The sequence below is a fragment of the Bison bison genome, unplaced genomic scaffold (genome assembly GCF_000754665.1).
Source record: "Bison bison bison isolate TAMUID 2011002044 unplaced genomic scaffold, Bison_UMD1.0 scf7180017864198, whole genome shotgun sequence".
NCBI lineage: Eukaryota > Metazoa > Chordata > Mammalia > Artiodactyla > Bovidae > Bison > Bison bison.
Genome location: NW_011494770.1, coordinates 5605195 through 5621741, shown reverse-complemented (window position 1 = coordinate 5621741; position 16547 = coordinate 5605195). Strand labels below are relative to the sequence as shown.

The following is a 16547-nucleotide window of genomic DNA, read 5'->3' as shown; positions in this document are numbered from 1 at the left end:
CAAAGTAATGTCTCTGCTTTTGAATATGCTATCTAGGTTGGTCATAACTTTCCTTCCAAGGAGTAAGCGTTTTTTAATTTCATGGCTGCAGTCACCATCTGTAGTGATTTTGGAGCCCAGAAAAATAAAGTCTGACACTGTTTCCACTTTTTCCCCATCTATTTCCCATGAAGTGATGGGACTGGATGCCATGATCTTCGTTTTCTGAATGTTGAGCTTTAAGCCAACTTTTTCACTCTCCACTTTCACTTCATCAAGAGGCTTTTTAGTTCCTCTTCACTTTCTGCCATAAGGGTGGTGTCATCTGGGGATAATACTAGCATCTATGTTATAGGATGGTTTTGAGGGTTAAATACAACAAACATGTAAAACATTTAGCACAGTACTGGGAATTCATGCAGCTGCTGCTGCTAAGTCACTTTAGTCGTGTCTGACTGGGCGACCCCATAGACGGCAGCCCACCAAGCTCCCCCGTCCCTGGGATTCTCCAGGCAAGAACACTGGAGTGGGTTGCCATTTCCTTCTTCAATGCGTGAAAGTGAAATCACTCAGTCGTGTCCAACTTGTAGCAACCCCATGGAATGCAGCCTACCAGGCTCCTCTGTCCATGGGATTTTCCAGGCAAGAGTACTGCAGTAGGTTGTTATTGCCTTCTCTGAAATAGGTGTTAACTATCACCAATTATTGTAAGATGAAATCTCCCGTGGGGCAGAGAAATTAATCATTGTTTTTTCTAAAACTGGCACATAGTATTTTATTTAATTAATTAATTTCTATTTAAAATTTTTTCAGCCACACCATATGCAGTACATGGGATTCTTAGTTTCCCAACCAGGGATCAAACCTATGCCCTCTATGATTGGAAGCACAGAATCTTGTTCCACTGGGCCACCAGGGAAGTCTCTAAAGCATTTTTTAAACCCATTCAAACCCTATGACTCTGTGATCACTGACCTAGATAGTAGGTAAATTTTTAAAAGGGAGAGTGGTCTTGAGTGCTCAGGCAGCTGAAGAGGTATACTTTTCATTATAAGATATTTAAGTTTATAGGTCAACTTTCTGTAGGACCACTTACTCTTAGCAGGTAACCCAGATACTGAGGAGCTCTGGATATACTGATAAGACCAAATTTCTGAGTCTGAAACCTTAGAACGAGCAGTGTCACTGCTCTCAAGATTCTGTCTACCTGTGAGGTCTTTGCTGGTTTGCAGAGCCCTGTAGGTGATGCTGCAGGGGTAGCACAGTGCTGGCTCTGTTAAGTATGAAACAGCTGAGTTTTATTATGAGTAAATGATAAAGCTACCAAGAACAGCAAATTATCTATTTTTGGCAACTTTTACTCATTCACGGGTAAACACCTATGAAATGTCTGCAGAGCTGAACTTATTATGCAAAATTCACACATACACAAATCACACCCTAAACTTGAACTATATTTTCTTAGAAAAACATTTCTTCTGTGGTTACAAAGAAAGAAGTATATTCAGGGATACAGTCTTATAGAAGTAATTCAGTTTTCTCTATTAGACTTCTACATAGAAGACCATGACAGAGTCTCTTATAAACTAAGTAACAGAAACCTAACAGAAAAAGGAATTTGGGGTTTAGTAAAATGGAGAAGACTCTTGAGAGTCCCGTGGACAGCAAGGAGATCAAATCAGTCAATCCTAGGAAATCAACCCTAAATATTCATTGAAAGGACTGATGCTGAAGCTGAAGCTCCAATACTTTGAGCACCTGATGTAAAGCGCCAATTCATTGGAAAAGACCCTGATGCTGGGAAAGACTGAGGGCAGGCGGAGAAGGAGGTGACAGGATGAGATGGTTGGATGGTATCGCTGACTCAATGGACATGAGTTTGAGCAAATTCCAGAAGATAGGAAAGGAAGCCTGACATGCTGCAGTCCATGGGATTGCAAAGAGTTGGACAAGACTTAGTGACTGAACAATAACAAACAAAACACAGTTCAGGAAATATGAGAAAAGGCACTGAGACCAAAGGTGGGAATCTAGTCAACCTAAATGCCTGCAAAACGTAAAAAGAATGGCGCTTCCGTGGGAAGAAAGATGACATTTTGTTTTTACTCCCATACGTACTACTTACATTCTGAGAGAAAACAATCTGCAGAGAACATTTGAAAAAAAAGTTCAAAGAATTCTCTTAACACGGGAAATATATGGTTTTACAAAACCACAGCACATAGACAAGGCTTTCATTTCCAAAGGAAGCCTCGATCTATGTCAATCCCAAAGCGTACATCTGAATAATTTTTAAAAGGAAAGTTAAGCAAAAGCTAAATAAATCAATGATTCTAAGACAAATAAGTTATTCTCTTATAATAAAGTATCAATTTACTTCCCCCTTGCCTTTGATTTCATATCTTAAAAAATATTTTTCTGAAATATATTAAAAAAATTTTTCCTGTACATCTACTTTCATTTGTTCTTACATCCTTTCATTTATCTGAGGATGACAGCTATAAAAGATGATGCAGGTAAAAAGCTCCAAGACCAAAGTGATTCCAGAATGTTAAGCTTTACAGTGTAAAGACTGACAGGCTGTATGAAATTTTTTTTTTATATGTCTGTCTGTGAGTTGCTCTTAGGTCTGTAGATGAAGTCATATTGCCATGCAATATTTTATACAAGGCCACCTTTTTTCCCCCTACTGAATAAATATTTTTCTCTAAGTTTTAAAACTCCATTTATCTATTCATACTTCCTCTTAAAATTTGGAACACCATGCATTATTCAGTTATTTAAAAATGTTAAAATATACAGAATTACAACATTGAAATCATTAATTTATAATCATATATTCTATAATTTATAGTGAGACATAAAAAAAAATTTCCTCCATATTCCAACTAAACCTAACCCCCTTTGCCTGTGTGATCTGCATACCTCACACTCTATAACTCTATAAAAAAGGAAAAGGAGAGAGGAAGAAAGTACAGTCCAAACTAAAGATGTCTCAATGCAGTTCTTCCTATGTTTGGTTTAAAACTGGTCAATATTCCTATCAAAGGAGGAGAAGAAGGGATGATTTATTAAGTGCCAGGCAATGCACCAAAAGGGGGAACACAACAAAAAACAAGCCTGTGAAGTCCATGTCTTCAAGGCTAATTCTCAGTAAAAGAACTATTAAGGTTAAAGAGCATAAGGATTTTTAAGGATATTCTACCTTCTCAATACATTTTCCCACTTAACTTTGAGAAAGACTGTATAGTAATTTATCACTAATAGAATACCACAGAACTTTTAACCAAGCATTGTCCTTCTCATTTTTATCATCTATTTTCCAGTTTTGCAGCAAATATCTGGTTTTGGCAGCACTACCTTTCTTAGAAGTGAGATGGAACTTTAAAATACATTGATGAAACACTTGTACCTACTCTTCAGAGAAGGCAATGGCACCCCACTCCAGTACTCTTGCCTGGAAAATCTCATGGATGGAGGAGCCTGGTGCGCTGCAGTCCATGGGGTTGCTAAGAGTTGGACACGATTGAGCGACTTCATTTTTACTTTTCACTTACATGTATTGGAGAAGGAAATGGCAACCCACTCCAGTGTTCTTGCCTGGAGAATCCCAGGGACGGCGGAGCCTGGCGGGCTGCCGTCTATGGGGTTGCATAGAGTCAGACACGACTGAAGCGACTTAGCAGCAGCAGCAGCAGTACCTACTCTTTATGGAAGTACATGTTTATTTCTTTTATCCATTTCCTAACTGAAGTCTCACTACTTTCTTTATTATTTAGTTCTTGCATATTAAGAAGGCTGTTTCTTTTATATTTTATGTTAAGTATTTTTCCAGGTTAGTTGGCTGTCCTACGTGTGTGTGCCTACATGCTGTATATGTGCATGTAGACACATACTTTTGAAACAGAGAAACAGGTCTTGGGCTGATAGTTACAGAATCTATCAGGCCAGGAAAACATAATAGATTATCCTAAGTTTAGTTTGCTTACTGAAGTTAGTGATTTTAGAACAAGTACCAGAAAGTAACTATACATGTAGAAGAAGGCCTAGTTTTAAGTAACTACTGGAATTGCCTAGTGGTTCAGGTGGCAAAGAATCTGCCTGCAATGCAGGAGACCTGAGTTCAGTCCCTGGGTTGGGAAGATCCTCTGGAGGAGGGTATGGCAATCTACTCCAGTATTCTTGTCTGGAGAATCTACATGGACAGAGGAGCATGGCGGGCTATAGTCCATGGGGTCACAAAGAGTTGGACATGACTGAGTGACTAACACTCACTTTTTCCATTCAGTTAATGTTTATTGGCATGGGTGTGTAAAACAGGATTGAAATGGTTTTAAAGTTTCCAACTTGTCTACTGCATAAAATGAAATAAACATACTGTGACAGAATCAATTCTCTGTTTCACTTGTTGCATCTTCATTGAAGAATGTTCAGTGGGGACATAGTCATCAATCTGAAAGGATCCTTGATGAGGCAGTTTAGGGCAGGTGCATAAAGCACCTTGACTTTGGTGTATTCCAGGTAATGGAAAGGTTCCGTTGTAGCGTCTGAACATTTCAGCCTCCTGCTGGGCAACTGGGAAATAAAAACAAGTCTGCGATTAGTTAATTATCACCGTAAAAGCACAATGGAAAAATTAAGCCATGAAACACATGATCAGAAAGTGCATAAAACATTTTAAATATTGCATAATAATAATACAACATGACTGACAAAATCATAAAGAAGGAAATAAACTAATTTCACAGGTAACCTCATGTCAGAGGTTAGAGGCAGTATAACAGAGCCTGGAAGGCCAGGCAGTATCTTGGACTGGTAAATATAACATACTAGAATGGGATCCTAGCTTTAAAGAGATACATACAGAAAACACAGTACAAAAAAACACAAAGTAGAATTAAAGAAAATACAAAAAAAATTAAAATGATTATTCACAAACCTATCTTTTAAAACAACTGTTTTCATATTTCTATGCCCCTCCTAATCTTTATCCATATGTACATTTTATGTAAGGTTATGAGTATAAAAACAATTTAACAGTTTTTCAATTTAAATGTAATTTTTTTCTATTTCTACCACTGTATAATTACCGTTTATAAATGCCTTACAATATCTCATTGAAAGAAGCACCACAGTTTATTTATGTATTCTCCTATTGTTAAATACCTACAATGTTTTCTGTTTTCCCTCATTACAGACCATATGTAAGTAAAGAAAAGTGAAAGAAAGTGCTAAATTGCTCAGTCTGTGTCCGACTCTTCACGACCCCATGGACTATAGCCCACCAGGCTTGTCTGTGCATGGAATTCTACAGCCAAGAATATGGCAGCGGGTTGCCATGACCTCCTCCAAGGGATCTTCCTGACCCAGGGATCAAACTCAGGTCTCCTGCATTGCAGGCAGTTTCTTTAGTGTCTGAGCCACCTGGGAAGTATGTGAGGAAGTGCTTTCGTAATTTGTTTTTTTTAAAGGAGGTTTTCCTTTGGATTAATTCTCCAGAGTGGAACAGATGGCTCAGAAGTTGAATGTTTTTGATGACAGTGACGATGAGGAGGAGGGGAAGGAGGAGGAAGGAAATAGTACTTTTATTGTAACTCTGTGATTTTCAGGATGCTTTCACAGGCATCTCATTTGATCATTTAAAATAAATGGATTTGAAATTTTTTAAATGCCTGTAAGTACAAAGGAGAAAAAAATAATCATTTAAAATAGTATTTCCTTGATTATATAATTATGCAACTTAAAAATCCATAGAAGAAAAAATGGTAATTTTGGACTTCATAAAAATTTCAAAGTCTCTTCTTTAAAGCTCTTAAGACAGAAGAAGAGCCAAAGACAGGGAGAAATACTTGCAAGTCATATATCTGATAGAGCACCATGCGTATAAAGGAAACCTAACTCTCAAAGTTCAATAATCAGAAAACAAACGAGCCCATTTTACAAGTGGGCAAGAGATTTGAACATACAATTCACTGAAAAAGAAATATGGATGGTAAGTGAGCACACAAAAAGGTGGTTACCATCATTAGTCATTAAAGACAAGCAAATTAAAATCAAAATGAAATAGCCTTCTACCCAATTACAAAGGCTAAAATTAAAAGGATTAGCCATTTCAAATTGTGAAAAGATACGGAGATACTGAAACATAGACTACTGGTAAGAAAATCAAATGATACAACCAGTTTAGACAACAGTTTGGCAGCTTCTTAAAACATGTCTGCAAAGAGATCCAGCCCTTCTACTCTTGGGAATTTACTCAAGAGAAATAAAAACATTTGTTTATACAAACACGTGTAGATGAATATTCATAGCATCTTTATTTGTAGTAGCTAAAAACTAAATAAAACTCAAATGCCCATCAACAGGTGAATGGAAAAACAAACCATGATATAGCAGTACAATAAAATCATACTCAGAAATAAAAAAGAACTATCGATAAACTCTAAAACACAAAGTAAGATGAACTTCAAAGGAAGTATGAGTGAAAGAAGCCAGAACAACAACAAAAATGAGTATATGGCATGTACTGTTTTGCTTATATACAGATCTAGAAAATTCAAATTAATTCAGTGTTTGCCTCATGGGAGGAGGAGGTAGGGAGATGACTAAGGAGCACAAAGTAACTTTGGGGGATGATGGATATGTTCATTATCTTGATTGAGGTGATAGTCTTACAAGTATATAACTATGTCTTGACTTACCAGCGTGTACTTTTAAAATATATGCAGTTTAGGGGGACTTCCCTGGAGGTACAGTGATTAAAATTTTGCCTTACAATGCGAGGTGTACAGGTTGGATCCCTGGTTAGGGAGCTAAAATCCCACATGCCTAGAGGCCAAAAAAACCAAAACATAAAACAGAAATGATATTGTAACAAATTCAATAAAAACTTTAAAATGGTCCACACTAAAAAAAAAAATCTAAAAAGAAAAAAAAAAATATATATAGTTTACTGTCAGTTATACCTCAATAAAACTGCTTAAAGAAAGTGATAGAAGGGGTTATTATCAGAATCTCCATCAAATCAATTAAAAATAAATAATCCAACAGAAAAATGGGCAAATGACCATTATAGAAAAATCACAAAACAAGAACTACATAGCCAACCTTACTAATAATTAAAACAGAAATAAGGAGAAAAAGGCAAATTGGAAAGTGCTGTTTCTTTTATTGCCTATTCCACTAACCCACTGTACCTCAAGATATTTTTTTCCCCACGGAATAAACTGAATAAGGGTAGGCAGGTGTGTACTACAGTGTTGCTTAAAATAATGAAAAACATATAACAGTGGAATTGTGCAACAACAGTTGTTTAAATAAATCAGTGTATTCATTTAATGAAACGGAATTCAGCCACTAAAATTATGTACATATGTATAATTATCACGATGGAAAGTTTCTCACAATATATTATTAATCAGAAGAAAAAAGTTTATAAAGCAATATCATGAATATACAAAAAGATGATCACTTTTTTAAAAAGTCATCATCCTTGGTTACAAGAAGTATGGACTTGAGAGAGCACGTATTAACAATTTTAGGTCTTTGATCTTTATATTCATGTACTACTTCATTCACAGGTTCTAAGCCAGGAATAGCTCAAGGACAAAGGGGCTCTCTGCCTGCAGACTTTGAAAGTGGTAAGAACCAGGGAACAAAATTGAAGGAGACCACCTTACCACTCACCCTTGTAGTGATGCGCATTCCTCAGCACCAATTACTGTTCTCAGTTAGAAGTGTAGCTGTGTCAACACTTAGATTTTTGTGGGTCTATTATTTTTCAGTACACAGTTTGGACTTCTTTTCCTAACACTCAGAACATTTATCTACCTCAAACAGAAGACTGTTTAAAGAACAAAGAGAAACTTTGAAGCTGTAGAAGAAAAGTGCTCAAAGACTGGAGGTTTAACACTAGCATCAGTCAGGGATGAATGAATCAAGATGTAAAAATCATGTTCCATGATCTTTGCCTTATTTGCTTTTTAAAATTGTCCTTTCCCTACTGTATAGCCTAGGGAACTCGGCTCAGTGCTATGTGGCAGGCTGGGTGGTGGGAGTTTGGGGGAGAATGGATTCATGTATTTGTATGGCTGACTCCCTTTGCTGTCCACCTGAAACTATCACAACATTGTTAATTGGCTATACTCCAATACAAAATAAAAAGTTAAAAAAATAAAATTGGCCTTTTAACATTTCATTGGGTTCTGCTACTATGAATGGAAAGTAAAACTGGGTTTCACTAACCAATGGCATCTTCTGACTCCTTATGGCGTTTAGTCACTAAGTTATGTCTGACTCTTTTGTGACCCCGTGGACTGTAGCCTGCCAGGCTCCTCTGTTCATAGGATTTCCCAGGCAAGAATACTGGAGTGGTTTGCATTTCCTTCTCCAGGGGATCTTCCCAACGCAGGGATTGAACCCTCGTCTCCTGCATTGGCAGGTGGATTCTTTACCATTGAGCCAACAAGGAAGCCCACAAACATACATTAGTCAACCATGATTTCACTTCATTAGAAGCACCAATGCTAATATAAGCAACAGCTATACAGAACAGTAGGATTTTGGTAATATTTTATTCCTTTTGCCAGACTGTATTTTTTAAGCATTATGCTATGCTAAACATTTTTCCCTTTTTTACAAAAGAAAGTTATCTAACTAGTAAAATTACAAAAGGCATTGCCTAAGTATTTCTTTATTTTTCCAAGCATTAAGATGCCTTTCAGAAAGGATTAAAAAGGCCTAAATGGATGCAGATAACAAAAATAAATCCCATGCAATTATGAATTCTTATTTCTATTGTCTAAAGGGAATTTTCTGTAGAAAAGCTATCTGACTAGATTTCAAGGAGTCAAATTAACACCCTACTTTATCTTAAGCTCCTCTAGTTCTGTGAAGAGTCATAAAACAATCTCCAGTAATATTCATGTGAAGTGAAAGTGAAGTCGCTCAGTTGTGTCCTACTCTTTGCGACCCCATGGACTGTAGCCTACCAGGCTCCTCTGTCCATGGGATTTTCCAGGCAACAGTACTGGAGTGGATTGCCATTTCCTTCTCCAGGGGATCTTCCCAACCCAGGGATCGAACCCGGGTCTCCAGCATTGTAGACAGACGCTTTACCATCTGAGCCACCAGGGAAGTCCAGTAATATTCATAAAGACCCACTTTCTCATATACTACAAATAGGCTGCTGACTAGTTATTGTATTCTTTCCCCTCCTCTACCCACTAGAAATATCTATTTGTACAAGAGTGTGCAGATTATTTCATTATAAAATTATAATAGATGGTTTCTGAAATTCCTTTAAGCTCTATGCTTCTAACACTTAAAGCTTTCTAAATCATTATTATATAGGCCACAGTTAGAGTACAATGTTGCAATTTGATAACTGTACCTCTTCCCTTTGCCATTTTCTCTTCGTGTGAATTTAGCTCTAACCTAACTAATAATGTTGAAAATTCACAGTTCTAACAGTCTCATCCCTATCCTTCCATGGCTCTGAGTACTGCACTAGAGCAGGCCCTGGGAATACAAACACACTGCCTGCCTTTTGGGGGTCTGAAGTTTTGGAGGTCAACAAGAAATTCCTGCTGTGTGCTGAGTGGTACTGAGAACACCAAGGTGACAACTACATTTGCTTAAGGGAAGTGTCGTTTCCTTTCCTTCCTATATCCATCAAAATACTTCTAAATTTATCTTTTTTCATCTAAAATTTGGGATTCTACATTTTACATAATTTAAAAATTTCTTAAAATGTTTTCATAACTGACACTCTATCCTGATTTATATATATAAGTTCAGTGCTTTTGTGTATGTTCTGGCCTTTAACAATCATAAAAAATAAAGTGGTTTGCTCAGGAGATTTTTATCTTTATAGGAGGAAGAATGGAGGAAATAAGATATTTTAATCCTGTACCCTTTGCATTTGAAGAGAATACAAGGTTTGTCATTATTAAAATTTATGTGTACTTATGTTATTAACTTCATAATAAAAATATAACTAAAAAATAGCACAGTCTTTCTCTTACACTACACTAAGATTTCCTTTTGGTTCAACATTTAATACCTTTGGTCAACATCTGCTATTATACGTAGCCCTGTTACTGTACATAATTATCTTACTGGATACCTTATGCATGCATGCATGCTAAGTCGCTTCAGTCGTGTCCAACTCTCTGCGACCCCATGGATGTAGCCACCAGGCTCCTCCATCCATAGGAGGAGGACTCTCCAGGCAAGAATACTGGAGTAGGTTGCCATGCTCTCCTCCAGGGGATCTTCCCAACCCAGGGATTAAACCTGTGTCTTTTTCTGTCTCTGCATTGGCAGGCAGGTTCTTCACTACTAGCACCACCTGGGAAGCCCAGATACCTTATAAATATTTCTACTTCTAATTACGATACTATTACTATAAGCTGGTGAGTCTAACTGCTCTAGTTTCCTAGCATTCTGCAGTTAAGTAGCAGCCTCCCCCTTTTCCTTTCACATTTGCTTCCTGAAGAGAATTTCTGTGGTCTGAATGTTACATTCCCCTAAAATTGCTATCCTGAAATCCTAACTCCCATGATGATGATATTAGGAGATGAGGCTTTGGGGAGGTGATTAGGTCATGAGAGCAAAGCCCTCAATGGCATTAGTGCCCTTACATAAGAGGCCTCAGAGAGCTCCCTTGCCCCTTCCACCATATGAAGTAACAGCTAAAAGGTGCTATCTATAAACCAGAAAGTGGGCTCTCACTGGACACAGAATCTGTCAGTCCCTTGATTTTGGACTTCCTAGATTTCAAAACTAGAGAAATAAATAGTTTACTGCTACAGAAAACAGCTAGGATTTCCCTGCTGTAGACTGCTCCATATATCAATGCTCCATATCTTTGCTTTCTAGTTTCATTTTATCCTTTAATAGAACACTGAGATAAGATAGAAAATTATTTTAACTTTTCAGGTGGAAAAACAGATGTAGAAATGATAAATTTTTTGACCACTGTCAAATAGAAAGTGATATCCTTTTGCCTAGAACCAAAATGCTCTAGTTCCTTCTTCGGTATTTCCCTCCACACTGTTGTCTATTTTGAACAGTACCATTTTTTTTTCTTTTGGGGGCATCTTAAAAAGCACCAATGTAAGAATAATGAAATGCCTGGATGAGGAATTCAGCACTCTGGTTTGTGCTCAAACCCATTAAGTTGACTACATTTTCCACAGGCCCTGAATCCTTAAATGATACAAGCTTTCTATCAGAGTATTCATCATGTGTGTATTATTAAAACAGATGCTTCACGATATGACCAAGAAACAGGTGGCTTTAATATGTCTTAACATTTGGCATACATGCGTGATAAATCACTTCAGCCGTGTTCAACTCTATGCAACGCTCTGGACCGTACGTAGCCCACCAGACTTCTCTTTCCAAGAGGTTCTCCAGACAAGAATACTGGAGTGGGTTGTCATGCTATCTTAATTTTTCCTACTAACCTAATAATAGATATCCAAAATGTTGACCTACAATCAGTTATATATGTTACAGCTTAATCTTATCCAAATATAAGGATATTATCCTTATATTATAGGATATATAAGGATAATATTATCCAAGTATAATATTAATATCTGTTTTTGAATCATTCACAATTTGTACTTCAAGAACACCATTAAATTATACATAAAACCACAGATGTCAAATTTCAACTAGACATTACTTTATTGCAAAGATATTGTAAAAGTAGTTATTTTAAAATATTAATTAAAATAAAATTTAATATTATATAATAAAGAAAATTCATATTTTGGACTATACTGAGAATATAATGACTTAATGTATTATAATTATCCCCAACATTTGCAAAGGAGTGAACAATTAATAATGATACTAGACAACCAAAGTTTTAATTATCAGGGGTCTTCCTAAATATTAAAATTGAAAACAAACACTTCATTTCACCACAGGTATATATGGCTACCTTCTTCAGTTACTTCACGAAATAGGAAATACAAAGTCTAAATTAGTAGTGTAGCAGACAGTTTAATGTTTTAAAAACACAGGCTCTGGAGTTAGATAGTCTGGCGAGTGACATCATTTTATCAATCGTGTGAAGTCATTCAACTTAATTTCCCTGGGCATCAGTTTTACCATCTGCAAAATGAGGATAATACGGGCATCTACCTTGTGAGGACTGGGGAAGACTGTAAAGATAACGTATGTAAAATGATAATTAGAGTAGAGAATACTTAATAAATAAACAAATAAATGCTTGATTTTATTTTTATTTTATTTATTTTATTTTTATTTATATTTATTTATCAAGCAGAAATTCTTGATAAATGTTAGCTACCATAACTACTACTGTTATTATTAGACCCAAATTTACTAATTGATCATATTGATCATGGCTTTCATTCTTTATTTTTATAAAATGTGAGGGTGGATAATTCTGTTCTATGGATTTACTGCACATCAGTAATATGACAGGTTAGGTATAGGACCTTATAAATAAACACCATGGGCTTATTGTTACTAGGCAAGTTCTATAACAAAAATTTTATAGGAATGTAAAGGTATATATCACATGAACTCTGTAAAGCATGTCACAATGTGAAAAATACACCTATCAACAATGACCAACAGAGGTGATCATTAACAAATATGAATTCTATAAATAAAATCATGTTTAGTGTCAATAGTAGGTTGCTTTTCAGTCCAACTAAAATTCTCCCAGAGGTTTAATGAACTACTTAGGAAGTATAAAAGATCAGAAAAGCACATGATTCTGATTCCTGGGTTTCACAGCCCTGTTCAACTTGGCACACAACAGATGCTCAATAAAGATCTGCTTTGTCTCAAACACGATGATGGAAAAGCACTCCAGAGTTAATGCTGACTCAGAGGACATACTGCCACCTACAGAAAAATTAGGCTCATTACCTGGAATTATTATATAATGCTGACAACTCTGAAAATTAGGCTTGATTCTACACAAAATACTACATGTATATTCAATACGTGTCAGCATGCTGTCTAGGTACCGCTTAAAAAAAAGACAAATAAGCCTCCAACTCTACTTCCCACGAAGTACAGATAATACAAAAAAAATCACATATTTCACAGAGACGAAGAATAAATGGTTTTGGAGGAACAAAAAAAGGTTTGCATAATAGACAACCAAAAGCTAATATTTCAGGAAATCTGCTAAAAAGTTTAGTGTAGCAAATGAAAGCATGTATTCCAAGTCCAGACTGTATGGATCCAAGTCCTGGTTCCCATAAAACAGGGATAATTATGGTACCAACCTCATAAGATTATTGTGAAAACTTAAAATAAATACATGTAAAGTGCTTAAAATAGTACCAGGCCCATGCAAAATGCTTTGTATCAGATGTAATTACCATTAAATGTAGAACAGGATCCTACATTCTGAGGTAGGCAAGTATTGATTAATAACAGAACATTAATTGCTAAAGTCTAGCTTCATAAATTTAATTCAGGAGAAGCCGTTTCTCTGACTAGTACTCTGTTATTATGGGAATCCTAAAAGTACATTATTTGTGGTACATTGTGACTAAATTTTGTATTACTAGATGATTAACTCTTTCAACATCAGGCAAATACAACTGCCTTCTGAAAGTAAAAATCATATTTCTTACCAAAAAAAGCAAAAAGTCAGTAGAATGAAAGACCCAGAAGACCACAACCTGAACATATGCTTAACAGGGAAAGATGCTTGCTGACTCTTCACAGATTTTGCTAGAACTGAAAGATGGATGATACATTTAGCTACCATTGTGGTCTCATTCACAGCTTATTTAGCTGATTAAAAAAAAAAAAAAAAAAAAGAACTTGCTCCATTTTCCTTGAAAATTGCCTAAACGTATCAGCAGCTCTGATAAATACTATTTTAAAAAATCATGTAACTGTTTTAGATCTTTCAATTTTAATATCATGAAAACACTTATGTAAAACTACATGCAAACTTTATTTTCAGACAAGAAAATTTGAGCAAAATAGTCCCGTGTTAAAAGATAAATAAAATACAAGGCAAAACTATAATAGGTCAGTAATAAATGCCATAATTTTCACTGAAAAAAGTTAAAGACTTCATGATTCTGGCTTGTATTTAATGAGTATATTAGAGTCTGAAACAACTTTCCTTTTTTTCATGGTTATATATCATTTATGAGAACTGTGCTAAATCTTGAATTGCTTGAGATTACATAACTTTTTCCTAAGATGCTTCTTTTTAAAGATAGGCAGTGATGAGTTGGGAAAATGTGTTGAAGTCTTTTGAGTTTTGCTCATAAAGATAAGTCAGTATATCAAAAACAAACTGACACTGCAAAAATAATTTTAATATGTGTATTATTTGGACATTTAAATTTCTCAAACACCATGGAAATCCCTCCTCTACATTAAGACAGTGTGGAAATAACATGATGTTCTTAATTTTATGCATTTATTTTCTAAAACAACTGAGCTAGAAAGATATAAAAGGAAAAGGCTGACTAACAGAAAGAAAGAAAGAGAAAAAAAAAAAACAAAAAACCCTGTTTTCAGTTTCATTCCAAAGAGATGCTATCAGCATATGAAAACATAAGTTCCCATAAAGTCAAGTGTATACTGGTTGGATGAGCATAACAGTCTATTTTATCTTTTTTGTTTTAATATGGTGCTTATCAACTTACAAAGTACTTTCACAGTTCCTATCTCATGGCATCTTCACAAATAACTCTCTGAGGCAGGACAGGTAATAGCAGTAGTAGTAGGACCACAGCCCCAAATCAATGTGAAAGGTGACTGCAGCCATGAAATTAAAAGACGCTTGCTTTTCAGAAGAAAAGCAATGACAAACCTAGACAGCGTATTAAAAAGCAGAGACATTACTTTGCCTACAAAGGTCCATATAGTCAAAGCTATGATTTTCCAGTAGTCATGTACAGATCTGAGAGCTGGATAATAAAAAAGGCTGAGCACCGAAGAATTGATGCCTTCAAACTGTGGTGCAGGATAAGACTCTTGAGAGTCCCCTGGACAGAAAGGAGATCAAATCAGTCAATCTGAAATCAGTCCTGAATATTTACTGGAAGGACTGATGCTGAAGCGGAAGTTCCAATACTTTGGCCACCTGAGGCGAAGAGCCAACTCACTGGAAAAGACCCTGAAGCTGGGAAAGATTGAAGGTAGGAGAAGGGGATGACAGAGGATGAGATGGTTGGATGGCAACATGGACTCAATGGATATGAATCTGAGCAAGCTCCGGGAGATGATGAAGGACAGGGAAGCCTGGCAGTCCATGCAGTTGCAAAGAGTCAGACTCAACTGAGCGACTGAACAACAACAGTACGACCATTCACTAGACAGGGAAATTGGAGCATCAGGAAGGCTTGTGCAAGATCACCAAAGAAAGAGAACTGAGCCTAAAACCAATGCTTTCAAACACTTGGCTCTCCCTACATATGCGTCTAGAATGGACTCCTTAGTCTAAAAACCTACTGTTGAAAAAATAAATGGACAAACCTAATCTAATGATGAACTTGTATCAAAGACAAAAAGTAAACTGAAGAAAAAAGATAAGGGTGGAGGTTGAAATTGCACTTGTAGTGAAAATTTCAAAAGCAAATTAGAAATTGAATGAAAACTGTTGTGAAACTCCTTAAGAGTTTGAGGAAATAACTGTATACCTATTTCCTGAATAACAGTCCCAATTACAAAGTAATGAGGTGTAACTCTTCTTCTTTCTGTGAAGATTAAAAATGTATAAAAGAAAGACCTGTCTCAGGATCTATGTTTGAACTAGACAACAAATTTGGACACTGGATGATTTGAGAAATCCACTTGTCTTTTCCTGTGATCAGGCAGTGTTGACTTTTGCTAAATTGATTGTAACAGTAAATGGTATTGTGTTGTTTAACAATTCACCATTAGTAATAGTGTTCTGTAAATCTGAATATGTGTTACAGAAATTCATTATTTCTTCTCTGTAAATTCTTTAAAACAAGATAATCTCAATTTTACATATATTCTCTAACTCACCTATAAAGAAATAAGATTCATACTATGATCAAAACTTCAGGTTTACAGCTTAATTCAATTGTCTAACAACTTAGCACTTATAACAAACATTAACCAATTCACACTGTGTTAATGTAGGAAGCTTAACCACTTGCATTTCACTAATTTAAAATATTCTGTCCAAATAGTTTCACAACGTTATCTAAATGCATATTTATATATATATGTACTTATGACATTGTGTGTAAATCATCTTAGCAAAAATGGTGAATGGTATCTTAAACTAAAGAGACTATGCTATGCTATGCTAAGTCACTTCAGTCGTGGCCGACTCTGTGCGACCCCATAGACGGCAGCCCACCAGGCTCCACCGTCCCTGGGATTCTCCAGGCAAGAACACTGGAGTGGGTTGCCATTTCCTTCTCCAATGCATGAAAGTGAAAAGTGAAAGTGAAGTTGCTCAGTCGTGTCTGACTCTTAGCGACCCTATGGACTTCAGCCTACCAGGCTCCTCCATCCATGGGATTTTCCAGGCAAGAGTTCTGGAGTGGGGTGCCACTGCCTTCTCT

General features: G+C 36.1%; 1 protein-coding gene across 1 annotated transcript in view; it reads right to left on the bottom strand.

The window, feature by feature from the left end:
• AHI1 (Abelson helper integration site 1) overlaps positions 1-16547 on the bottom strand; it is a 218121-nt gene that overhangs the window by 128093 nt on the left and 73481 nt on the right. Inside the window, exons 20-21 of the mRNA XM_010844305.1 lie at positions 16483-16516; positions 4358-4554 (exon numbers count right to left, since the gene is read on the bottom strand). Coding sequence (XP_010842607.1) covers positions 4358-4554; positions 16483-16516 — 231 coding nt within the window. The remainder of the gene's footprint in view (positions 1-4357; positions 4555-16482; positions 16517-16547) is intronic.